The 27636-nt window shown below is 40.3% G+C and overlaps 2 protein-coding genes across 3 annotated transcripts in view; one reads left to right on the top strand and one right to left on the bottom strand.

Annotated features, from left to right (window-relative positions):
- Positions 1-27636, bottom strand: part of plpp2a (phospholipid phosphatase 2a) — a 227450-nt gene that overhangs the window by 126446 nt on the left and 73368 nt on the right. The gene's annotated exons all lie outside the window — the stretch shown is intronic.
- On the top strand, positions 591-26778 carry chico. 2 transcript variants are annotated; one of them, XM_060870457.1, is made up of 7 exons: positions 591-1146; positions 14154-14251; positions 16353-16416; positions 20217-20261; positions 21962-22024; positions 22318-22392; positions 22643-26778. In XM_060870457.1, the coding sequence occupies exons 1-7, from the start codon at positions 1120-1122 to the stop codon at positions 22889-22891; spliced, it is 621 nt and encodes a 206-aa protein (XP_060726440.1). In that variant the 5' UTR covers positions 591-1119; the 3' UTR covers positions 22892-26778. The 2 variants fall into 2 exon arrangements, with proteins under 2 accessions (XP_060726440.1, XP_060726449.1); XM_060870466.1 differs by having other exon boundaries at positions 596-1146; positions 22646-26778.

Here is a 27636-nt window from a genome sequence, read left to right as displayed (position 1 = left end):
AAACAGACAGACAGACAGACAGACAGATAGACAGATAGATAGATAGATAGATAGATAGATAGATAGATAGATAGATAGATAGATCTGCCAATGGAGTAAAGCTATTTAAAGTGTGAAATTGCCACGTGCTAAGAAGTCATTTCCTGCCAAGGTTTGGTTTCTGTAAAGATGGAGGATGGAGCAGGAAGATCTACAGCATGCTGGTATGTTTGGCCAGATGGGGGCAGCTCGAGATTGTGCAATAACACAAGAAACCGGTTAAACCACAGACACAAAGGAAATCAGAGCAGCTTTCATATTCCTTCCTGTTTTCTCGTTTTCTTTACAAGCATCCTTGCTTTCACACCTTTTCACAACATTTTTTGTCCTCCCTATCAGTAGTGTTTAATGAACTTGTTTAATTGATTGTTTAATTAATCTCTTCCTGTGATCATTTATATACAAACGTATTTGCATGATATTTGAATATGCAAATTACGTCGCTGCGTCCGTCTCCATCCGTAGTACTTGGATTTGTGCGTGGGGCGTGGTTTCGTCTGAGTGGGCGGAGTTAAACGCGGCGGCACTTCCGCACACTGTAATCTAATCCGTTTGACATCTAAAATGGGCCTTCAGAACGCCGAGAACATCCCGCATCTCACGTTTAGCCGGAGAACCGGATAAAGACACACGGATAAATATAGGAAGCGTTTAAACCTAGTGGATCAGTCAACTTTTAATCCTTGTGTGAGCAGTTTTACACGGTTTTTGCTTTTGTTTTGTTTTGTTTGTTTTTTTTTACACCCGCATTGTGTTTGTGTTTAATCATTTCCCTAGCAGCTGGATTGTCCTCAAAGAAACATCAATTTTGTTGTTGTTGTTTTTTTTTTTTTTTTGCTCTAAGCTTTGTGTGATCCTGCTGGTTTGGTCGAGCAAAGCTAGCTTAGCTTAGCTGAAGTTAGTTGTTAGCCGAAGGCTAGTCGTGCTAACAGATTGTGCACGCGCCTGTTTTCATTTCTAGAACATTCCAAAGAAATCTGAGGTAATTTTTTTTTTTTTTTTTTTTTTACAACCCCATAATAATCACGAGGATTCGGGTTCAGTTTCACTTGGAGAAGAAAGAAACACCAAGAAACTGACATGATGTTTCCACAAGCCAGGCACTCGGTAAGTACGAGCTAATTGTACCATTTAATCCATTCAAATCTCTCTTATCTTTCTAACCAGGATCACATGATCTAAATCTTTCCATAAATGATTTAAATGCAGTTCTGTGCAAAACATTTTACAGTATTTAACTATCCGTAATTCATCCGTTTCGTTTGTTATGTGCATCCATTATAGTGGAATAATAGAACACTTCCTGAATAATTTGGTTCTGGATTTCTTCATAAAAAAACCTTTTGCAGAATAGCTCACACGTTGGGGAAACAGTGCATCAGTGCAGATTCACATGTGAACACAAGGCAGGTGTATATTCATTAAAAAACAAACAAACAACAATTTCCTGTTGCTCAGAGATTTGCATTTCTGTATTCATTTCATCTTCATCTTCATCTTCATCATCTGGAGGTTGTCTCATGGACACTACATGCGAAGTGGGAATACACCTTGACTGGGTGCCGGTTTGTTAAAGGGCATCGTTCGCAGTTTTAGTAAAGCTGTTTCATCTTCTGGTCAAGAAGAACATGGAGGAAATCTGTATTTAACGCTTCGACTTGGATTTACTACGTGCTGGAGCATAGAAAAGGAATAACACTGGTGCATGTGGTAGCTTAGTGATTAAGGTGTCAGCCTACCATTCGGAAGGTTGTGAGTTCGATCCCGGGTCCTCTAAGCCGCCGCTGTTGGGCCCCTGAACACGGCGCTTAACCCTCAATTGCTCAGTTGTATATAAATTAAATAATGTAAGTCGCTCTGGATATAAGGGCGTCTGCTAAATGCTGGAAATGTAAACACTGGCATTAAGCCAAACACTTGTGCAATGTAAGAGCGCAATAAGTGAGTAGAATAAGCTTCATTTGCTTTGTCTACAAGTTAGTCTGAGGGAAAGTGTAAGATATTACTATATAACATATAGGCGATTTAAAAAAAAAAAACCCAGACACTCTGTCGTTCATCAGATTTTTCCAAGCTTATATATATATATATATATATATATAGTAAAGTTGAGGTTCACGTGTTGTAGGCGACCATTTTCTTTCACAAAGGCTTAACGGCGGTCCAGTGAAGCAATGAGGCCACTTCATTTTTGTTTAGGACAGACAAAGATGCTGATTAAAGGCTGAAAAGGTTAAGTGTACTTCCCTTTTTTCCCCAAGCACAGCTTTTCATGCTTCTTTTCCATCAGTGAGGCTCCCCAAATGCAGCACTGTGTTCTTTATTGAGTCCCCTGATGTTGGTTATGTTGGTGTCAAGCTCTCTTGGGGTCTCCAGCCTGCAACACAGACCAAGCTTTGTATACAAACACAAGGTCATTAAAGAGACTGGTAATTAATGAGGGGAATTGGCTCGAGCTGCACCTGCAAGCACGGTTCATTTCAGGCCACCCAAGAATTCGAAGGAATTCCATTTGCATTTTAAATTCACTCCAGCTTCCGGCTGACGGTTTTCCTTTCTCGGGTAGTAATAAATTGTTCTCCTGAATTCGCTTTGTCCTGAAGTTTCTGAAAGAATCTGCCATTCTGGCTTCAGTTTAAAGGATAAATTTCTGTTCTGTATTATGTCACATTTTTACATGAAATCACACGCCATTATCCGAAGAAAGCTTTCGGAGGCACGAAAATCGGAGCCTTTAAAAGAAAGGTGCTTATATCCTCTATAACGATACGAGCGCCTCGAGATTTGCACCTACCAACTAGAATCTGTTGCAGAATAGCAGGTGATAATAACTGACCAGGTGCAAAAGTGGTAGATGATATAAGTGATATAAGACTGTATGGCAGATGAAAGGGGTAAAAGAACAATCACAGGCTCATATAGCAAAATGTTTTTGTGCCCTCTATGAAAATTTATCGATATGTCGGGTTCTCTCCTTGTTAACGTGTTAAGTTTGTTTTTGTTTTTTTTTTCTTCCATTATTTAACTAGTGCTCAGGATCCGTTGTCCAACTCAAGAGCTCCAGTTGTATGACATTGATATGAATGTTCTTGCTTGGTGGTGTGTGCTGTCGTAGCTGGTAGTATTTGTAATGAATAGCTTATAGTTCACACCACCGATTTGTTTCAATTCTTCTGATTAAAATAACCTACATATTATCTGCTATACAGCAGAACTACAAAGCAGTATCTTTATTCTTTTCTTTTTTTTTTTAAGTTAATAAGGCAAACAAAAAACAGTTTGTTGTGGTATGGGCTTCATGGTGGTTTAACACATTTGTGTTGGGGGTTCGATTTCTGCCTCCATCTTGTGTGTGGAGTTTTAATTTTTTTGTTCTCTCTATTATTTAGTGGTTTCCTCTGGGCACTCTGTCTTTGGACTGGGGGAGGAAACCAGACATGTTGTTGTAGGCTGATTGGCATCTTGAATTTGTCTAGTGTGTAAGTGATGGCTGCCCTGGCATAGGCTCCAGGTTTCCTGAGGCTCTGTGTAGAATCAGTGGTACAGAGGATGTATTGGATGGGTGGGTAGATGGATGGATGGATGGATAGATGTTGTGTTATGGAAAAAAACAGAAAAAGTGTGACTTATTCAGTATAATATGTTATATAATGCAACGTGTACAACCTAAGAATATAATGGATTTGAGCAGTAATTCACTGAGCTCACCAACTGTCAGTTTGACTCAAGTCTTTTTTATTTGCAGTAAGATAATGTATGGAACCTCAAACCAAGGGATTAGAGGGACTAAACACTGATTAAGCAAATCTTTCACAGTCCTTGTTGTCATTCCAAGCTAAATGTGATGGGAAAACCCCAGGCCATTTAAAAAAAAAGGATCTAATCTCTTTCATTACTGCGCATACTTTCCACATCACAAAATCTGTAATTTGGCTCTGCAGCCGGTGTAAGTATCTGCCTCGACCTCACGATTAAACCACGAGATTTCCAATTCCTGCGTTGAATTCAAGATTAGGACAAACGGATGGAATGGAAATACGGTTAAATCTTGACCTTCTGCAAGTCAGCTGGCTTTGTAGAACGGAGAAGGAAGAATGTGGATTCAGTCTGGCTGATTCTTTGCTCTAGAGGTTAGCCAAAGGGCCTTGTGAGGCTGCTGGGTAAATTGTTAAGCTTTAAGCAGGCTGTTGAAAGGCCTCCGCTTGAGAGGATTTGCTGTTCCTGTTTCCTGCCCGGTCCTGCCCGTGGTTGTTTCCTGTGTAAACAAATAACGCAAAAAGAGATTGGACTTTCAGTGTGTCATGTTTGAAAGGCTACCGAGGCCATGTCTGAAATCTGTTCTGACCTATCTGACTAAATCTATAAACCGATACAGATTTTGCGCCGTATAGAGTGGAACTGTGAAGAGGTGGAAAGGTCTGTTGAATTAAAATGTGTACACGTGATTTGAATTGAGTAACATTAACACAATTCATTTTAACCAAGACGTTACTACTGCACTGTTTGTTTAAGCACTTAAGTTTGGTATGGAGGCGTCCAGGGTTGTTTCATCTCACTTTCATGGAGGCGTCCAGGGTTGTTTCCTCTCACTTTAACGTTCGGTTGAAAACGATGTCATTGCGAGCTCTTTATGAGGTAAAGAGTAAACATGACAGGCTTTTATGTTGCCTTGTGTTGCCTTTGTCAACAAAGAGAAAAAGCGCTGTTTCTTCCGACAGTCTGTATTTTCTATCCCTGATTTTTTTATTTTTTTTTCTCAAACATTAAGGTAAGTGCTTGGATTTAAATGTCAGTCATCAAGATGCTATTTGAACTCATGAGCGGCACACAAAGGATTTATATTCTAAGTGAATTGTTTTATCCTTTATCCAGTACTCTAGTGATAATTGATACTGATATATCACGATGTTGATTCCTTAATATTCTATACAGAAATGCTTAATTCTACATTTGGTAATTGTTCAGCATCCCTATTCTGATTATGCCAAAATCTTCACCCTAGAATTGAACAATATCTACTCTGACAAATGATTTAGAGTCATGAATAAAACATGCTGTACAAAACGCATTACCGCAATCCGCAGTTCAGTATGCGATCGATTAGAGAGGCTGAAGCTTCGCCTTGTGCAGAAATGATCTGCTGTAATGATGATTATAGTGCAATTGTCAGTTCTGCTGGTGTTTACTGCATCTAGCTGGTTAGGAAGAAGGTGGTGGCTTGAGCTATGTTTATGAGCCTGCAGTGATCAAGAGGTCACATCTTCATATTTCTTGTTTATAGCTGCCTATGACACTGATGTCTGCGTAGACAAATGTTCTGAAGTCTGCAGGCATCATTTAGACGGAAGACTGATTGCTACACACACTTGTGGGGGGGTGTGTGATCATATATGGAGGCCTGGATAGCTTTGTGTCTTTTTTTTTTTTATTATAGTAGGGAGCATTCTCTTCCCATGGACATGAAGTGGAAAAGGAAGTTTAAAAAAAAAAAAAAAAAGGTAAAATATTGGCCAAAACTAGTCGAGGGCTCTCTAGACTGATATGGCAAAAAAAAAAGATATTTTTTTTAAATTATTTATTTGTTTGTTTGTTTTGCATAAATTAATTAAATATTTCTTTTTAGGTTATGGAAATATATTCATCTATTATATTTATATTAAAATATATAAATACCAATATAAATTAATAAAAAAGGCATTTAAAACAAGGTGCTGAACAACGTCATCCACCGAGCAACATGTTTTACACCGTTTTACTATTTATTACGTGCCATTAAATTGTGTATAACGCATTAGAATCTAAGGAGTGCAATAATTCAACAAGTGACACCAAATTCCTGTAGCTGCTCATAATACCAGCAGTTATCAAAGTAGCACTTAGCATTAATTTGATTATAGGAGTAAAGTGAAATAGCCTCAATTGAGCTGAGTAGAATAAAGTGAGTCGAATAGAGTAGATGTGAGGAATGCGAGTCGAGCTGGGCAGCGCCGAGCCGAGCGAGCTGGGCAGCGCCGAGCCGAGCGAGCTGGGCAGCGCCGAGCCGAGCGAGCTGGGCAGCGCCGAGCCGAGAATTGAGCATTTTATTACATTTGCTTTCCCAACAGCCACAACACAAGTTCAACAGGGAGAACAGGGACTTAAACAAAACTTTAAACTGCACAATAAGTCACAAAAATCACATATAGTAAAGAAGGAATATCGTATCCACACAGCTCTTAGGTTATTTACACACTGAGTCTGATCTCTCTGTACAGATTAACTGTAAAATTTATCCGGTCAGTTCAAGGCTATAGGTTAGAGATGTATGATGAGGTGTGTGTGTGGGTGTGTGTGTGTGTGTGTGAGAGAGAAATAAATGAACAATAGTTAGAATTAAAGTCATAAAGTGGCAGTGCTTGTGAAGAATGTGCACTGACTAGGGTTGGGAACCGAGAACCGGTTCTTATGCAGAACCGCTTCTGTTTTTTAACAGGAACCGGAACCGCGCGGATTTTTCGGTTTCGGTTCCAAACGCGGTTCTGATGCGATGACTGGCAAAGCGCTGGGAGCGGTCACTTTAAATAGCCATGTCTTACCTCATGTATATTCATTGTTTTACAGTCACGCAACCAAATTAACACAGCTTACCACAGAAATCAGTCACTCGCGCTGCTGTGCTGAGGTACGCTTTGTGTTAAACATGTCTAAAGAAAAGTGTGGATTAATTTCCAAAGCTACAACAAGGAAGCAAATCTACCCCATCATTAAAAAAAACAAAAAAACAAAAACACATTTTCCAAAAATAAATGTTGTAGTACAACACTCAGGACATCAGTGATGTGTGATCTGAGTTTGGTGACAGTACAGTGTATTACAGTGAAGTTATTGACTGTTTTTTTTTTTTTTCGGGTTTTGCACTTTGCTGACGGTCCCTTGGAATCTGTCTCTTAGGTGTTCGCACATAGAGACTTGTGTATTTTGTCCACCGCGGAGGAAAGCTGATATTGAGGAAACTTGGGTTGTAGCTGCGTTGTAGCTGCCTCTCTACATTACTACGATAAAAAAGAGGCTTTATTTGTGTAATAAGAGTGTTTAGGTCAGGAGCTATTGACTCGGGAAATTCGAATCTGTTAATATGGAGCCAACTTTACTTAAGTCCCTCTGAGAGGGTTTTCTCCACAGCTGGAGATACAATAAGCCAGGAAAGGTCTCGTCTTCTCCCAGAGAAAGCAGACATGTTCATTTCTCTTCAGAAAAATTGCTAACTGTTTTGCTAAGTTGTAATTCTGAATGTTAAATTTGATGTTGGATTTATTTAAATTGATATGTATTGAAATGCTCTGTTTAAAATATTTAAAGAGTGATTAATAAACACAAATGGAATTGTTTAAGTATTGTGCATTGTTTTTCACATTTCTTTTATTATGGAATCGGAATCAGAACCGGGAATCGTAAGGAAGAACTGGAACCGGAATCGGAACCGGAAAATTCCTTTTGATACCCAGCCCTAGCACTGACGCTATGCAAAAATGAGTTGTTTGGTATGCAGTGTAATAGTTGGCTGTGTTTTCTTCTGTAGTCCTTATTTTCTATCCCTGATTTATTTATTTATTTATGTTGGGGTTTTGTTTTTTTCTTCCAAACTTAATCTCAAGTCCCTGTATTAAATGCAGTGATCAAGACATTATTTGAAAACACATCACTGATGCATTTACTCAAGAAAAATCTGGCAACCCTGCAGTCGTTCAGCTGCGGAAAACGGCTTTGAATATGCGATCGCAAACCCGCGACGCACACACACACACACATGCACACACACTTACACCTATCCAGCTGCGTGCTAAAAGCTTCATCGCCTGTAGTGCACAACCTACACACATTTATCCTCCCTTCCTCCCTCCCTCCCTCCCTCCAGCTGTTTTTCTCCATCATACCTTCTCAGCATGTACACTGAGGGGGGTTTGCTTGCTCTTTTGTCTTTCCAAGACATACACAAGCACACGACACAGTCTCGTGCGCACACACATAAACACGCACGCACACGCTCCCCCTTACACACACAGAAGTAATGAGCCTCGGGTGTGTGTGTGTTGTAGGGGGAGGGCTGAGGGCAGCACCAGAGGACATTATTAAGGCTGGTTGAATTAACACCGCTGCCCTGTGACCGTACTACAAACCCCCCCCGTAACAGGACAGGAGGTTAATCCCCCATGGTCCCCATCAGCACTAAACACACACACACACACACAAACTGAGACGCATGCAGACCTCCCATTTCATCTCTCCCACTTCCTTTCTTTCACTTGTCCTCCGTGTGTCTGTGTCTTTGTGTGTGTGTGTGTGTGTGTGCTCGCAGAACCAGAAGAAAATGACGAGCGAGCTGTACTGTATGTCTGTATTTAAAATAAAATTCTTTTCTTTGCATCTCCTTAAAACACTTCACACTATTTTGCCTTCGGTTCCTAAGATCCTTACAAGACGCCGTTCAGCACGTCATTCGTTTAGAGCGTTTACTTCTCGGAAACAGACGTGTGAATAAGTCCTTAATTACTAGCTGAGATCTGCTAGTAAAAAGATCATTTCCTCAGTAGAGCTGCGTGTTCTGTCAGGAAGGGAAACTGTACCAATCTCTACACTGGGGTGGAATTGTTAAGCCTGCAGAATGGATTCTACACGCAGGGCTTTATCTTTCATTTAAAATTGTATATATGTAGGTTATTTTTTTCAATTGTTGGTCCAATTCCACGTTAAACTGCCTTTTAAACATTCACTTGACCATGTGAAAGATAACCAGTAAAGAAACGTACAGTTCCCCTGTGACGAAGGACGTGACGAACGGATATAACGAGCGTATTTTTGGTGAGCGTGTGTGTGAGACGTGTCAAAATCACAATTAGGAGGAGGGGCTTTTAATCTCAGGTTTGCTTTCACATTTAAGACTTCCTTCTGTCCCGTTGGCCCATTTGTGTCACTTCCTGCGTCACACACACGGGTTTGCAAAACGTTTTATTTTCTCAGTGCAAGCATTCATGCCACAAAGGTGAACAAATCCAACATCTTCAGTCCTGTGAAAGTCTGTTGTTGTGTTTTATTTATTTATTTATTTTTTTATTGGCATCAAGACAGGAAGTAACTTGAGCCGTTGCACCGATCCTGTTCTTCACACCTGATTCAGACTCGAATCCTAGACCGTTTGAGACGTGCAGAGCTCCTGGTGTTGAATATTTTATGGGACTGATGTAATCCCTTATAGCCATTTAAGAGTCTGTGTTCTTAGAAAAAAAAAACCTGATCAGATGTTTCAGACCAGCAGCAGAAATCTAGTACAGATCCAGAAGAGAAGAAATTTCTAATCTCACACACTCATGAGGATGAGTCTGGTTCCTCTCCAGGTTTCTTCCTCGTATCGTATCGGAGATCTTTTCTCTCCTCCGTCACCTGTGGCTCGCTCATTAGGGATAAATTAATAATGGATAATCCATTTAATGTTAAATCCTTCATTAAAAAAAATACTGAGCTGAATTGGTACTACTTTCTTGTTCTTCATCTTCATCATCCTTTCATTTTTCTTCTTCTTTGTCTCCTTTTTCACCTTTTTCGCCTTTTCCTATTCCCTGCTTCTCCTCCTTTCGTTTCTTTACCGTTGTCTCCTCCACCACCTCCTTCCTTTTTTCTCCTTAATCACTTTCTTCTCCTTCAGATTCTCTTCCTTTCTTACCTTCTCCTCCTTCTCCTCTGTCTCACTATTCTCCTCCTTCACCTTCTCCTATTCCTGCTTCTTCTTCTTCTTCTTTTTAATCTCTCTCTTCTTCTCCTTCAGATTCTCTTCCTTTTTTACCTTCTTCATCTCCTCCTTCTTCTCCTGTCTCACTTTTCTCCTCCTTCACCCTCTCCTATTCCTCCTTCTTCTTAATCTCTTTCTTCTTCTCCTTCAGATTCTCTTCCTTTTTTACCTTCTTCATCTCCTCCTCCTTCTCCTCTGTCTCACTTTTCTCCTCCTTCACCTTCTCCTATTCCTGCTTCTTCTCCTTCTTAATCACTTTCTTCTTCTCCATCAGATTCTTCACCACTTTCTTCACCTCTTCTTCCTTCTTTATCTTTCTCCACTCCATACTCTGCTAGCATCATACACTTGTCTCAGGGGGATTAAACATTTCTCAGTCAGTATTTTTGATTGTGAGGTGATTTGGTCTCGGTCTCCTGAACCAGTTGTACCGAATGCGTCTTCTGGAAAGTCGTGTGAAACATCAGCAGCATCTTAGAGCCGTTTCTAGAAAGATAAGCGTCCACAGATTGTCAGGGTTCTGTGGACTGATACGAAGAGCACCGTGAAGCGTTTTATTCGTCTTACACTACAGGAATTAGGCAGAAGTTTCTATTACTTGCATTCGAAAAGATTGACGCAAATCAAGATGTCGCTCCTTTAAAGCGGTTCTGTGGAGGAACACACACACATATATACACACACATACACACACACACACACACAGAGTTGTTCATAGTGAAAAGGTTTGAGTACCATAGCTTACTCTGTACACAGTCTTGATAGTCCTGGCAATGTTTTTGTGCGCATACACACACACACACACACACACACACACACACACACACAGAGAGTTGTTCATAGTGAAAAGGTTTGAGTACCATAGCTTACTCTGTACACAGTCTTGATAGTCCTGGCAATGTTTTTGTGCGCATACACACACACACACGCATACACACACACACACAGAGTTGTTCATAGTGAAAAGGTTTGAGTACCATAGCTTACTCTGTACACAGTCTTGATAGTCCTGACAACGTTTTTGTGCGCACACACACACCAGAAGCAATAATTGCACTGAGATCAGTCATCCTGTCAAAGCATGGCGTGCACACACACACACGCACACACACACACGCACACACACACACACGCAGGCAGCGTTCAAAAAGAGTAATTACTCAAAGATTTTCTCTTGTGAAAGTGTCTCTCTCCCCTCCCCTCTCTTTTCCGACACGCACACAGAGCTCAGCGCCCTTATTTAATGAAACAAAGGGGTCTTGAAGAACATGGAGGTGTGTGTGTGTGTGTTTGTGTGTGTTTGACACAGTGCAGCAGCAGATGTCTGGGTCACACAGGCCAAAGCCCTTCATTAGCATGAGAAAAAGGCTTGCAGGAAAACAGCAATCTCAATCTTTCCATCCTTCATTCAGTCACCCCTTCGTTCTTTCTACACACACATATACTCTTTCTGTCTCTCTCTCTCTCTCTCTCTCTCTCTCTCTCTCTCTCTCTCTCTCTCTCTTCATCTCATTCTTTTTCGTTCCTTTCTTTGAAGCAGGAGTGTATGTGGGTCACAGGTGAGGCTGATGATTTTTTGCAGTGTGGCTCTCTAATTGATTTCTAATGGTAGTGGAGCAGGAGTGGGATTACTGAGGGCTTCAGTGGAATCCCCTAGCAACACACACACACACACACACACACACACACACACACACACTCCTCTTCTCTTCCCATATACAACCTTCTACAGGTCAAAGCGCGCACACACACACACACACACACCTTCTCTTACTTTCCACTTATACAACCTTCTACAGGTCAAAACACACACACACACACACACACGCATGAAAATGGTCATTGTTTTCTTTCACAGTATTAAGCAACCCTTTTTTTGTAGCTTACACTGTTATGAATGAATTCAGTTTATTCCTCTGCTGGTTTATGGTAGTGTTAAATGGCTTTCTTAAACAAATTGTATTTTTTATTTTTTATTTTTTTTTACCCGCTATAGTCGAATTACAGACGTTCCTCTGGAGCTCCAGTGTGTGTTTGTGTCCGTGTGATGTCGCTTCCCTTTGCAGTGAGTGTAGATGGGGAATATCTGGGATTCAGCTGAAGCTGAAATAAGAGCTGGTGGAGTTTTACATTGTGCTCTGATAGCATCAGGATAAGATCCAGTTAGACATGAGTGGATGAGTAAAAGTCTCAGATGAGTGTAGGACTGAATGGGATCCTGTGCCTTGGTCACACTATGGTTTTGTTTCCATGGAGTTTACTTTGCTTGAGGTAACAGGGTGTGTGTTACTGTGGCATTGGCATTGTGTTAATATTCAAATGCGAAGAAAGTGTTTACAATCGGATGTCATTTTTAGTCAGGTGAATAAAACGCAAGGTGGCATTGCTGAGGATTTAATCCAGCCCCAGCGGAGACCATAATGATGAGTGGAACATTTTGGGATTCCAGTCTTCAGCATTTGTAAGACTTCAACCTGTGAATGTAAAAGTGTCGTTTTAGCAAATGTGGGTTGTGAATGTGTGACCTTTTAATTCCATTAGAAACCCTATTCTCTGCCAGAATGACACGAAACGTGTGTGTGTTACAACAGTGCTGCAGGCTTTGCGGTTGTTAACCATAAAAGATCCTCATTTGCGCAGGTGTGTGTGAGAGAGAGTGTGAGAGAGATACAGAAAGTGTGTGTGAGCGAGAGAGAGAGAAAGTGGTGAGTATGAGAGAGAGAGAGAGAGTGGTAAGTGTGTGTGTGTGTGTGTGTGAGAGAGAGAGAGAGAGTGGTGAGCGTGTGAGAGAGAGAAAGTGGTGTGTGTGAGCGAGAGAGGGAGAGAGAAACAAAGTGTTTGTGTGTATGTGTGTGTTTTTAGAGGAACAATGGGCTCCCAGAGGAGAAGCTTTGGGCTACACAACAGAACACTGCAGGGGATAAACTGCTTTACTGCACACACGCGCACACACACAGATTTGGCCTACACAGCAAATACACATTCGTGTGCCATCAGATTTCTGCACATGCAGGGATGATGGTTTGGCAGACGCGTTCAGTCGGACTCCATAAATAAAAATCAAATCAAATTTTGAGAAAGAACAAAGCTGATATTTTGTGCCTCGTACATGAGCGCTTGCTGGTGACGTTTTCATTAATCAGTTATTTAAGGCTGTTTTAAACAGAGCTGGACATTTATTGTGTTTATGGATAATAATATCAGAGATGTGGAATATAATTTGGGAATAATGCGATATAAATATTATGATTCATTAACAGAATCTTTATTCAGTAATATCAATACTTGTAAACAACTGTATAGTGAATTTCATTAACACTTTTTTTAATCTATTTTTAAAATGTTAAACACTGCATTTCGAACGAGGATTGTCCAATATGATGGATTCATTCAGTGATGAATCGATTCACTGATTCAATGAGTCACCGACTTGTTGATTCTCCCTCCTTGTCCTTGTTTATATTTTGTAAATGCTTTCTCCAGAATTTTCATGTATTTTTAACAGCCTAATGTTTTAACGTAACTCATGTTTAACGCCGTGGTCTTCAAAGTGATCTCTGAGTACCGCAGCAGTCCAGGAAGGCATTAACAATGTCAGGTTATTTCTGTGTGTCTTAAGCCCTATTCGGACGGGATTAGTTTTACGTGGGGGTAAAGTAATTATTACCAGAGCTTCTCTGTGATTTTAGTCCCGTCCGAATGTGCCATCTCTGTAATCATTACGGACAATGTCAGTAAAGATTACGGCGACTTTTACCTTCTGTAAAAAGGTCCGGAAAAATGACCTCAGGTAATACTAATCCCATCCGAATAGACCCACTGTAAATATGTACGGTAAAATTCCGTCGTTTCCTGTTTAAAAGTAGTTTTTGGCGCGTTTTGCAAGCATGGAGGCGCCATGTTGTCTTTTTGCGCACGTGATAACAGGAAGCAACGTCATGCGCACATGACGACAAGGAGGTTACTGTGGTGAGTAAAGCGAGTTACCCCTCCCACTTCTGCTAGTTTTACTGAGATGTCTTGTCTCATGCGAATTGGCCAATTAATATTACAGACGTCCTGAGGTAAAATTGCATTACTCCACGTCCCCACGTAAAACTAATCCCGTCCGAATAGGGCTATTGTCCGTAATGATTACCGAGATGGCACATTCGGACGGGACTAAAATCACGAGACGCTCTGGTGGTAATTACTTTACCCCCACGTCCCCACGTAAAACTAATCCCGTCCGAATAGGGCTTTAGATGAGCTGCAAAAGAATTTTACACCCCAAGCAAAGGTTTATTATGATCGTACTGCACATCAGAGTGCCTCAAACATCCTAAAAGTCTTACTTTTTCCTCTTTTCCAGGCCGCATCTCAATCAGCACAACCGCTAAAGTTCACCACCTCGGACTCCTGCGACCGCATTAAAGACGAGTTCCAGTTTCTCCAAGCACAATATCACAGGTATGTGAGCCAGGATTTCTACCGGAGTGTAAAATTCAAATTGTATTTAAATGACTTCTTTATTGGAACATTTACCTATGTACTTAGATTTTACTTGTATATTTTGGATTTGAATAATAATAAGCCTGAAGCTTTACACAAACACACACACACACACACAGAGGGGACAAAAGCAGCAGGTCATACAAATCAGGAAACATGACCATTTTTATTTTAAACAAATGATGTGCAGTGCTGCGTATCGCAATATTTCACATTTCTAGTAAGAAATAAATGAAAAGTTTGATCATCTGAAATATTTAATATTTATTCGCAAAAATAAATCCCAGCTATCGTGTCGTTGTGAAACATGCAGCGTGCACTAGAAGTCGAGTAGGACACCGTTTTGACGTTCAGGTTGTGTGGCGTCAGTTTTCTGAACGTAAGATCAGTTAAGTTTCAGGAAACATGTGGCATAAAAAAAAAAAAAGATTATTTTATTATTGTAAATAATTTTTTCTTAGCTTTTTTTAAATTACGTATCAGCTCGTAGTTCCACAGTTAAGCAGCCATTTAACAGTAATTATTTTATTTATTTCTTTATTTATTTTTATTTATATTTTTTCCAGCACTACGGTGAAAAGGATTAATTTTATTATTATTGCTATTAACAAGGGTTTTTTGGTCTAATCATGTGTTTGGTTGGTTATTGGACACTAATCGTGGGCATTTGTGCCGGGGAAAGCTTTTAAAAACACAACTATTTTATTTACTATTGGCTGAAATGGTTTAAAATTAGGTATGAAAAATATTTATGAAAGTCAATTAGAAAGTTAGAAGTTTAGGACATTTACTGTAGAAGTGTAGTAAGTAACTTGATTTTTAAACTTTAAAATCTGATCGTTTCTGTAATCCTGTAAAGCTGCTTTGAGACCATGTGAATTGTTAAAAGTTCTGAAAAAGTGTGAATTGAACAAAAGTGTGTTTTTCCCTCAAGTTGGAACCTTACACACAATTTCATGGCTGTTGATAACAGATTTTAGCTGCTGATGAACAAACACTTGAGGTGAAATGGGTCTGATATCAACTACAGACTTTGAATCCTATCAGAACAGCGTCATTCATTTCTATATGTAGCTCTTTATACACACACACACACACACACACACACACCACTCTAAACATGTGGGTCACAGAAGCAAAAAGCTTTGTTTTTCAATTTTTATTCCTCAAAGTCAGTGAAAGATGAAGTGTGTTTGAGAAGCTGCTTCAGCTGTACGTCACCCAGCCCTGACGGACGAGTGGAACGATGAAAGAAGAGGAGGAAGAGAGGAGAAAGCGAGTGTTGAGATGTCGGATCTGCTTTCACCTGCCTCTGCTTTATATTTAACACTTGTCGCAAAGAGAAAGTTGCGCTCGGTTTTGTTCGCTATATCTATAAACATCTGCATTCTTCTCTCGACCTATCGGTTCTCGTTAGTTCAGTACTGACCAATCAGGTGGCATTGGCAGTGAGACCCGGTTGTCATGGTTATAGAAACGTAGCCTTTTTTTTCCCCCTCTCTTGAGGAAGAGGGATTAGGTGAAGTGGAAATGACAGCCTGAAGGTGTGTGTGTGTGTGTGTGTGTGTGTGTGTGTGTGTGTGTGTGTGTGTGTGTGTGTGTGTGTGTGTGTGTGTGTGTGTGTGTTAAAACCGAGTGAATATGTGATCAGGCAGGAGAGAGAGAGAGAGACACTTCCCTCTGTAAAGTAACTTAATGCTTGAGTGATATGCATACTCACTGGCACGGTTCGTTTCAGCAGTACCCCACACACACATCCAAATTACTATTCATTTACTTATTGTAGAAGTTTTACTCTGTTCACTGTATGTGTTGACTTGAACAACAACTTGAAGTGCTCTCTTTTTTCCTCCCCCAACTTTTGTCTCTCTCTCTCTCTCTTTCTGTCTGTCTTTGGGTGTGTGTTTCTCTCTCTCTCTCTCTCTCTCTCTCTCCCTCTCTCTCTCTCTGTCTGTCTTTGAGTGCGTGTTTTCTCTCTCTCTCTCTCTCTCTCTCTCTCTCTCTCTCTCTCTCTCTCTCTCTCTCTCTCTCTCTCTCTCTCTCTCTCTCTCTCTCTCAGTCTAAAGCTGGAGTGTGATAAACTGGCCACAGAGAAATCAGAGATGCAGCGTCACTACATCATGGTGAGTAAATTCTTCACATGTAGATGAAAAGGGAAACTTGTGTGTGTGTGTGTGTGTGTGTATCCTAGCAACAGAGATTACCTCAAAAAGCCTCCAAAGCTATGAACATGTGCACTTTTCTGTCCACAAGCTTCAGAACCATGAAGGATGATATTTTCACACACTTTTAACACACTGGTGATGCTGTGAATTCTTGAAAAAAGTGAAGGATCCTGTGTACCGGTGGTGGTTGTTGTTGTTGTTGTTGTTGTTGACACTGTTGAAAGCTTAATGGAATGTCCTGCTTATCTACCTTGCACTGAAAAGTGACATTTCGAGGCTTTAAGACATTTTAAGTGACATTTTTTAGTCAGTTATTAGCTTGAGATTAGCATGAAAATGTCCCGCACCCTATTTTTTTATATTTATATATGTCTGCATACTATTTATTATGTACTAAATACAATTTAATAATCTTTTTTTATTATTCATGTCTGTCTTTCAATCTGTTGGTCTGTCTATCTATATCTATACGGACGTCTGTTTGTCTGTCCATCTATTTGTCTATCCATCCGAGTGTCTGTACGTCCCTGCATATATCTGTATCTGTACAGACGTCTGTCCATCTATATAGACGTCTGTACAGATATATGCAGGGACGTACAGACACTCGGATGGATAGACATTTTCATGCTAATCTCAAGCTAATAACTGACTAAAAAATGTCACTTAAAATGTCTTAAAGCCTCGAAATGTCACTTTTTTTATGCGCAAAATGTTCTGATTGAAAATACTGTCGTCTTCTAGCATGAGTAAAGGCAGCAGGTATCAGTGAAATGTAAACACCTCAGTCACACAAGTCAGAACACAGGAAAGCCGTGTGATGAAAGGATTTGAGAGCATCGGCGAACAGTTTATCATTTTTTTCTCTGATTGTGTAAAACAAGGGGGGAACCCTAGCTATTAAAACACACACACACACACACACACACACACACACACACACAGTACTCTTAATATTCAGCAGAGATTTGAATTGAGGTTCAACATTATTCAAGAATCTAATCCAGGAAGCCACAACTGCAGATGTGTTACGTATCCATGTATTTATTTGGTGGACACTTCTAGCCTAACGTTATTTGCATGAGCGGCAGAATGCAAACCAAGCGCTGAGCTGTTAAGGAACATTTGTTGAGAGCTGCAGTAACATTGCTCCATATTCGACCCCTCACAAGGCCAGAATACGACTCGTTTAACAATCAGTATGGTCCTGCTAGCGGAGACCTTATTAAGAATGATTCCAGGTGTCGCCGTATTCATAAAGTTTGGAAGCACATCTGTAATGGTGTTTAATGAAGCGTGCTGCAGAGAAGCTGAAGCTGCTTTTTCATGTCTAACACCTTCACCATTCAAATCTGATTTGTCAGTTATTGTATTTTTCCAGCAGTTTTATATGACCCACAGAAGGTGCAGCTTATTACACTCGGTAGACACGGACGGATAATTCTGTGTCGCTCGCTTGTGCGTTTGCAGACGTGTTCGGAAATAAGTACTCTACCTTTTACTTGTGATCACACTAGACTTTCAGCATGCAACGTTTCATCCGATACCTCTGTGAATGTGAATGACAAGCAGATATGACATCATGCGTTAGTCTAGAAAATATAGACGTATTTACAAACAGACGTTCAGATGGATGGACGGACGGACAGATGGCAGTTAGATGGATGGTCAGACAGTTAGGAAGGATGGTCGGATGGATGGATGGACGGACAGTCAGGTTGATGGATAGGCGGATGGATGGATGGATGGATGGATGGACGGACAGTCAGGTTGATGGATAGGCGGATGGATGGATGGATGGACGGACAGTCAGGCGGATGGATGGATGGATGGACGGACAGTCAGGCGGATGGATGGATGGACAGACGGACAGTCAGGCGGATGGATGGAAGGACGGACAGTCAGGCGGATGGATGGATGAACGGACGGACAGTCAAGCGGATGGATGGATGGACGGACGGACGGACAGTCAGGCGGATGGATGGATGGACGGACGGTGCGGACGGTCGGTTGGATGGACAGACTTGTGGACGGATAGATAATGGACAGACAGATCTATTTATAATCGAATCATATTGTGAGAAAACCGGATGGTCCTCAGACAAACAATCAGACCCTGACCGTGAACTGGCTCTCCATCAGTTTGTCTTCTACTGTAATGGGTTTATTTCCACACCTCTTTATATTCTTCTCTATTACAAAGCAATCTGTTTTTATTTCTCCAGTTGGACCTGCTTGTACAGATTACATATATCTTGGATTGCGTCACACGTGAGCAGAACAAAAGCTGCAGATTCAAAACAAATACGTCACATCCGTGCCAGACATCTAATGAATAGAGTTTCTCATTCCTGTACGCTGCTGTTAGTCTCACACATCAGCGTCACAGCTTGAGTGCCTTGCCTTGCCTTCCCCCATACCGTCTCTCCATCTCACACTTTTCTTTGGCCCAGAACCCTGGAGCGTTTCTTTTCTCTTCACACTGAAACACTCTATGGATCGGCTTTAAATATGAAGTCAAGAGAGTGTACAGGCTCATCGATCAGCTTATAGCCGATCAATACGAGGCAGCGTTGTAACAGCAGCGGGGCAACAGAACGGGGGGGTGTCTCGGGGGAAGATGCGAGGCGTTCTGCTTTACAATACATGTTGTGCCTCCAAGCAAAACACTCGGCTTGTTGCAACAGTGGGAAGCAAATGCTGCAGGGGTTTTTGTTGTTGTTTGTCAAAAATATAACTTTATAAAAGTATTCGAGTCTTTTTTTTATGGTGAAATTTAGAGTTGGTCCTACAAGATAGTTTAGGAGTAAAATCATTATATTCTAACATCTAGAAAGAAAACTGCAGTTATGAATGATCAAACTACCAGGACTGAGAAATCAAATTTTTTTTTTACTTTTTTTTTTTTTTTTTAATCATTATTATTTATCTATTTGCAAAATTTTGATTATTTTCTTCAAGTCATTGTCTTTGCATTTGTATAAGGTAAAAAGATTTTTATTTTTAAAGATAAAAATAAGATTTTGTTTCTCTCTAAATATTGACAAACTCTGTGTCACTTAAATGCCGGGAACTTTTTATATAATTTCTTTCGGCCTTTATAGTTTTCCTCCAAATATATGAATGGACGGACGGACGGACGGACGGACCTCGTCTAAAATCAACTTTACAGAACACAACATTTTTTATGTTGATTTATTTGTATTTATTCCTAATAAGCAAACCTGCAGTGACTGTGGTGAGAAAAAACTTCCTTAGATGATAAAGGAAGAAACTTTGAGAGGAACCAGATTCAAAAGGGAACCTCATCCTCATCTGGTGACACTGGAGGGTGTGAATATAAATCGTTCTAAACATCAGAGTGTGTTATTATAAATAATGTCCTATCTACAGTTGGAAAGACGGATGGTTCTACTGTACATGTCATCTATATAGTACGCACACAAACAGTGTGCTCTAACTGTAGACTTAGTGGTCACTTCATCATGCTCCTAGTTGAAGTATTTTCTGGGTTTAATCTGATTGGGACACAGCCAGGTCCTGCCTGTGCCGGGAACGACATGTTACACATCATGTCTTTATGCACAATTCAGTTTAATGGTTTCTGATTCGGTGAAAACGCATGTTCTGATGCTCCGTGTCTATAAATTTGCACCCACGGTGTGCAGTCTAGTGTGCAGTCTAGTGCGCACAGGGCTGTGTCCTAAATACCAACATCCAGCATGCTTAACAGTACCTCCTGTCTGTTCCCTTTGCAGTACTACGAGATGTCATACGGGCTCAACATTGAGATGCACAAACAGGTGAGAGACTGCTGTGTTGTCTGAGAGTGTGTGTGACGAAGGTAAGTTTGTCCAGGCATGCGTATATATGTGAAGCTGATCTATTGTGAAGTGGACATCACTGAAAATATCTCTGTTTGCTGTAAAGTAGTAGGATAATTATTAGAACTTAAAGGTGGGGTCTCCGTTGTTTGAGAAATGCTTTAGAAAACTGTGTTGGACCGCCAAACAAAACAAAATCAAAACAAACGTGTAGCCAATGAGCAGAAAGGGGCGGGGCTTGTCAATATGGGTGGAGAGATTAGCAGAAAGTGGTTTTAACATTGACATGGAGGATAAAAACAAAGAAAGAAAGCGAAGAAAGGCTTATGATAAGGTAAGAAGTAGGACGTGTTAATATAGGATCAGCTTTCCAGCGCTGGAGAGAAATGAAGGAGCAGGAAGTTGGTGCATATTCACAGATTGGAGTTTGCTAGTAACAGCGTTTAGCTCAGGAGTTATTGACTCGGGAAACTCCAATCTGTGAATATGCAGCCAACTTTACTTAAGACGCCGAGGCGCTTTTTTCCTTCTCGATAGGTGAGTAACGTTGGTTTTACTTTGTTACACAGAACTAATATATGTCGTCCTTTGCGTGATTATGCTCGTGTGTCATTTTTGCTTGTTTATCTGCAATCGTATTGTTCTTCCCTCCAGCTATGATAAAGACACATTTCTTTCCATTAGTTGCCTGGGTTACGTATGTATTTGTGGGTGGAGCTATCAATACAGGGGTGGGACCCATTTGGGTTAGGGGGCGTGTTTGTTTTGGTGATTTCAAATGTCAACATTGGCTTTCAAACAACGGAGATCCCACCTTTAAATAGGTTATTGGAAATTAGGAATCGCGTCATTTCAGACCTCCTCATGTCCGTTTAACTGTAACTTAGCCTTAATTAAGCAGGTATTGTTGTTTATTTTTTTTTTTTTACTCTATTTCATGGAATTGACTTAGTATATAGTTGGAGGTCAAATTATATAATGCGGATTTTGACTTTCGTGATTTTCTTCTTAGTTCTTACTAAAAGCTTTGGCTTTTTAATAATTAATAAATATTTATTAAGGAATTAAACACAGGGCATGCTGTTGGTAAATAGCATAGATTTTATTCTTCTTATAGCACATACATTTGAGGAAATTATAAAAAAAACATTGTCATTTCATGTTGTTCATCTGATTATAGTTAGACTCGGGGGGTGTGGAACATCCATGAAACGACTTCCTGTCGTTCTCTGTCGCCTTATAAAAGTCATTTTAGTCCTCTCTCTCCCCCGTCCATCTCTTTTTAAATTCAATTAGTTGAGAAACGCAGCTCGTCGAGAAACCGCTCCGTCTTTCCTGACTGTCGTCATAACACCAAAGTTTCCGGCTTTAACTCCAAGTGCTCGTATGGAAACTTAAACGTTTAACGATAAACATTTTCTAACCTAAAACATCACCAGGAACATTGTAGATGGTTTTCCATTTAAAAAGAAAACCGCAACAGCCGCTGTTATAGAGACGTCGTCGTTCTGACCAATCAGAATGGAGAATTCCGGAGCAGCACTATGTCGTCCGTGTACTTTTACAGAATAGCTCGTACTTTTATTTTACTCAACAATGTGAAACAAGTGTGAGAAAGTTGCCACAGACTAACTGTGTTGATTGACTTGTTTTTGTTTTGTTTTGTTTTTTCCCCTCAGGCTGAGATTGTAAAGAGGCTGAATGCCATATGTGCTCAGGTGCTGCCTTACCTGTCCCAAGAGGTACGACACGTATTTATACATGTTTTTAGTTTCTATATACACACCCACACACACACCCAGTCAGCTTGAAGGGTCGATTCTGGGCATATAGACACTTCATCTTTTTACTGCAATGCTACTGTTAATCAAATCCTGGTGTTTTATTATTTTTTTTTCCCCAAGTGTTTCTATTTAAAAACTAAAGTTCTGGATACTGAAGTTAAGGTTGTAGAGTTAGAGGTGGGTATAGGCATAGTGTTATATAACTGTATTTGTGTGTGTGTGTGTGTGTGTGTGTGTGTGTGTGTGTTTAGCATCAACAGCAGGTCCTGGGAGCGATTGAGAGAGCTAAGCAGGTCACTCCACCAGAGATGAACTCAATAATTCGGGTAGGCTGCCTGCTTTATTCCTCTCACATCTTGTGTGTGTGTGTGTGTGTGTATGGGTGTGTGCGGGTGTGTGCATGTGTTAAAAAGATAGGAGCAACTGTGTCTCAATTCGTTCCCTTTTTGGCTATTTGTTCTCCCTCTCCGTTTTTTTTTTTTCTTTGGTTTCTTGTCTATTTAACTATGGGGTGGGTGTGTGTGTGGGTGTGTATGTGTGTGTGGGTGGGTGTGTGTGGGTGTGTTTTATGCACAGCAGCAGCTCCAGGCCCACCAGCTCTCTCAGCTGCAGGGTTTGGCTCTGCCTATGACCCCTTTGCCCCTGGGCTTGAACCCCCCGACCCTGCCTTCCTCGTCCTCCTCATCTTCCACCGCTCCGGGTCTCTTCTCTCTCTCCAGCATCCTGGCGTCACACGCTCACCTCGCCAAGGAAGAGAAGAACGCCCGTGATGCCGCGAACAGCGCTGACTCGCACCGCGACGACGACGGAGACAAATCCGACTAAGCCCACTTTAATGCTTCTTACAGCGAGGCAACGAGAGCACAGAGAGACAATGATGAGAACACTGCATTGTTTTGTTTTTCTTCTTGCATCCTTCTTCTAAAGCCTCTTGCTTTTCTGAATGCATGCCGTCGTTTAAGTCCTTTTTAGTCAGTGTGTTAAAACCTACCTTTTTTTGCTGGCCCTGATTTCCTTTACTGTGTTTGGTTTTGTTCGAGCTCTTATTATTCCTCTGTGGGATCCACGGCTTCCTGCAGTCTGTTAGACTTTCAGATATCATCCTGTAGAGCTCCTTCTCATACGAACTCGTCCTCAGTCTAAACCCAGAAGCTTCTGGATTAAACCGAGGACACGATCCTCTTTCCAGACGCTCAGACAATCCGTTATTTCTTTATTCCCGCGATGTACACGTGGCAGAATCGGATATAGTTTGGAAGATCTTGTTAAAGCACAATTACCCAAATCAGAAATGTCTTAATAGAGGACCTGTAGAACCCAATTATTATTATTTTTTTTTTTTTTTTTGCTCGCTCTATCTTGTGTTTATTATCTGGATAAAATTTTGCATCTCAAAAATCGTTAAAGGTGCGCATCGTGATCGTTATAAGTGATTCCAGATCTATCGTATCTTAATCATATCATTTTTAAAGATCCCTTAGGGAAAAAATGACTTCTTTTCTTTCCATCAAAGTCTTATCAATCGTTTCTTTATTTCAGCGTCTTGTTTATATTTTTCCACTCCACCCCAAAAGACTTAAGGTACAATGTCTTGCATAAATATTCACTACTTATGAACTGGACAGCATGGTGGTGGTAGCATCACGTAGGAGGGTGGGGAGGAGACAGTTATTCAGAGAAGCAACCATGCATGATCTGAGCTACCACCACCATGCTTCACTGTGTAGAGATTCTTGATCCTGTGTGTTCATTTCACTTCCAGTTTTTTTTTTTAAAACACTTTAGAAGTTCATGTGTTTAGCTGCTTTGTGTGTCTTAGGACTTTAGGGTTTTTTTTTTTTTTTGGGATTACTTTCCCAGTAATTATATTTTTTTGTCTTAACCGCAAGAGACGAAAAATCAGAGAAAGAGAAAGAGAGAGAGAGACTGATGAGGGAACAACTGTTTATAGCTGATGTCATGTAAGTGGTTGAAATTTTCAGCATTAAGCGTAATTATAAATGGATAAACAGCACAGTGTGTCATTCCGATGTAATAGCTGCCAAAGCGATGTGGTCAGAGAGGAATAAAACGCTTCAGAAATAACCACGTCGTTAGTTTCCTATAACCGCATGCTGCATTGTGGTCGTTTTATTTTTATTCTCTTTTTATTTTTACGTTTCATATCAACGCTCACATTTTATTATCTTCCCTCACAGTCAAAAGCAGACTAATGGAGTGTGTAAGCTAGAACATGTTCCTCTTCTGCTAGCAAAAGGAGGTGTATTGTTTTGCATCTTCTCTCCTCCTTTCCCACGCCCCCACCCCCGCTCTCGCTCTCTTTCTCTCTCTCTCTCTCTCTCTCTCTCTCTCTCTCTCTCTCTCTCTCTCTCTCTCTCTCAGCTAGGTGTGTGTTGTGGATGGTGAATTTGTGCCATATACACAGAAAGACGGAGTATATTTGTGCTCATAGTATGCCCCCCCCCCCGCCCCAAGAAAAAAAGTGCAGTTTTACTTTGACGCAACCAGAACGCACTTTCAGTCTGAGATATTCTTTGAAGCTTGCACTCCTGTGATCTTTCAGAAGTGAGCACTTAGTTTGAAATCCGTTTCCTGAACGAATCGATTTTTACCCAACTACGACTGCACGAATTAATGGTCTTTATAGATCCTTTTTGGTGATGCACATTTTTTCCTCCCTTTACAAAAGGAAATTAACACTGAAACCGACACGTCTGCCATCAGCGTTCGGCTGTAATCTGCAACTCGAGAGCCGTTTTGCACAAGACTACAGAGAAATCTTTTACAACTGACAGATGTCAGGCTTAAGAATGCAAATATGGCTTATTTCTTTAAGTACAAAAGAACAGGTGATGTTTTAGTGCGTCGTATTAAAGAGGACGTACACAGAAAGGTTCGAATCACAACCGTAAATGGCAGCAATGTGGTTTAGTGCAGAATCAGTTTTAAAGAAGCCAGGTTATGACACTGATTGGAATTTCACCGTCACATAAAAATTGCTGAATGAGGATAAAACTCGAGTGTGATCCTTTGGAAGAGCAGGATCATATTAAAGAATAACAATTTCTGCACTTTTTTTTTTTTCTTTTTCTCCCCAAATGTTTTCTTTGAACAGAATTTATTTCTGTCATGTCACCACAGGGGGGCAGAATTTCCCTAAGAACATGTAGTGCCTGTTGTGAAAATACAGTGTATTGGTCATGTTTGGCTTTTACTACCTATTGTACAAATATGTTATAATCCAGGGTTCGTCGACTCCTAGGCTGGAGACGGAACAGTTGGTGGATTTCCGGGTTTCTGCATCGATGTTTGTTTAATGGGGTTGTTGGAGCAGGGAAATGGTCAAATTGCTAATCTCTGATCTAACAGGACTGCAAAGAGAAGAAAGGTGCAGAGTTCATTATGAACATGCTGTGTGTGCTGTGTAGAAACATGTCTGGGAAGGAAGGTGTGTGTGTGTCTGGGAAGGAAAGTGTGTGTGTGTCTGGGAAGGAAAGTGTGTGTGTGTGTGTGCGTGTCTGGGAAGGAAAGTGTGTGTGTCTGGGAAGGAAAGTGTGTGTGTGTGTGTGTGTGTGTGCGTGTCTGGGAAGGAAAGTGTGTGTGTGCGTGTCTGGGAAGGAAAGTGTGTGTGTGTGTGCGTGTCTGGGAAGGAAAGTGTGTGTGTGTGTCTGGGAAGGAAAGTGTGTGTGTGCGTGTGTGTGTGTGTCTGGGAAGGAAAGTGAGTGTGTGTATGTCTGGATGTCTGGGAAGGAAAGTGTGTGTGTATGTATGTCTGGGAAGGAAAGTGTGTGTGTCTGGGAAGGAAAGTGTGTGTGTGTGTGTATGTCTGGAAAGGAAAGTGTTTGTGTGTGTGTGTGTATGTCTGGAAAGGAAAGTGTGTGTGTGTGTGTGTCTGTGTGTGTTAGAATAGGGATAGAAAAGCATAGTTTTTCACACATAGTGTATGTCTCTTAGATGTCATCATACAACCCTGTCAATCAACAACTGTGCTGATAAGGACACTAGCATGCTGGTGTTTGATGATAAATTAAAAATGTAAAAGATTTACTAAACATTTTGTCATGTAGTCATTCAGCTCGGATGAAAGAAAGAAAATATCTACACATTACAATTAAATGTTAAATTAAAATTGCCTTAGAAAAAAATGGTTTCATTAAACCTACATTTCTGCTCATTTCTATACCGGTATAAAGGATTTAAATACTGGTCACTTTTTTCTTCTTCATCTTCATCTTTATCTTTATCTCTCTCCTCAAGTTTGCATTGCCGTAGTTCTGTTGAGTGCACTTGATCTCAATGACGAATTGATCTCTACGCAGTGGGGGATATTAGGGGTTTAAACAGGGAAGTAAGACAAGTTCACAAAATCTTACTGGAAAGATTCAAACCAATCGAATAGTGTGTGTGTGTGTGTTTATGTTGTGAAGGGACAATTTCTAATATGTATAAATATATCAATATACATATACTTTTGTAAACATTTTGTATGTATAAAGCTACATTTATCGTGTGTGTGTTTGTGAAGGAAATGTAGTGTATGCGGATTTGATGACCGACTGACCGAGAGCCTGTCCAGTATATTGATTGAGACCTACATTGAAATACGTAGCTGTATTTCAGGAAAGATAAACACAATACATTGGCTGTAGATGTTACACTAGGTAGCAATCGGCACATCTTTTCATGGACCTGAAGTATTTGTTCTCCTTTTTTTTTTTAAAAAAAAAAAAAAAAAGAAAGAAAGAAATAATAATCACTTTTCACGAGCGATATAAAGCTAACAAAGCTCCGTAGTCAGCCGAGGTCCAGATGATGGTTGGGTTTGAGTTGTAAATACAAAAACATCTGTTTTCTCATCAGCTGTAAATTTAACCTTTTTGTTTTGAATCCGAAATGAAACTTTCGCTCTGACTCTGATTTCCTCTTTTTTTTTTTTTTTTTATTAGTAAGTTTACTTTCACTTCTCATTTTGTGATGCGTGTTAAACTCTTGAGTGTGGAGTCTTGCTGGAAAGTGTGTCAGTTGTGTTCTGAAGATCAATGTTACTGTTTTTGTTTTATTTGTTGGTTTAAGGAGAAAAAAAAATGTGAGGGGGAAATAAAAGTTAAATTTGTTTTTAATTATTCAAGACTGGGATTCTGCAGTAAGGAAATATTTATGGTGCCTTACAAATAAAAGCTTCAGTGTACCTCTAAGCATGTGTCTGGCCTTTTTTATTTATCTAGGCTGTTAGGATTCGTCTCAGAATAACAAGTGACTTCATGATATGAAATATAAACTTATACAATGTGACACTGAGAGCATGTTCGATAGATGGAGCTGTTTTCTTTCTTTTTTTTTTTTTTTTGAATAAACCTTTCTGGCAAACACAAACCTCATGACTGTACAACACCCAGGAGATGTGAAGGAGTCGAGTGTTCTCAAGTCACATGATTTAGGCTGAATCGTTATGAATCGTCGTATGAATATATAATCTCCTAATTGTTGAGATTGAATCATCGAGCACTTTGAATCATTTCATGGTTAATATGGAGTATTTCGAACTGAATCATGTATCACTTAAAATAACT

The sequence above is a fragment of the Tachysurus vachellii genome, chromosome 1 (genome assembly GCF_030014155.1).
Source record: "Tachysurus vachellii isolate PV-2020 chromosome 1, HZAU_Pvac_v1, whole genome shotgun sequence".
NCBI classification, from domain to species: Eukaryota; Metazoa; Chordata; class Actinopteri; order Siluriformes; family Bagridae; genus Tachysurus; species Tachysurus vachellii.
This window is presented reverse-complemented; position numbering and strand designations above follow the sequence as displayed.

Excerpts from the sequence above, each read along its gene's own strand:
- chico (XM_060870457.1), top strand. The coding sequence starts at position 1,120 with ATGATGTTTCCACAAGCCAGGCACTCG. Across the intron at positions 20,262-21,961 it reads ACATTGAGATGCACAAACAG|GCTGAGATTGTAAAGAGGCT; the intron begins GTGAGAGACTGC and ends TTTTCCCCTCAG. Across the intron at positions 22,393-22,642 it reads AGATGAACTCAATAATTCGG|CAGCAGCTCCAGGCCCACCA; the intron begins GTAGGCTGCCTG and ends TTTTATGCACAG.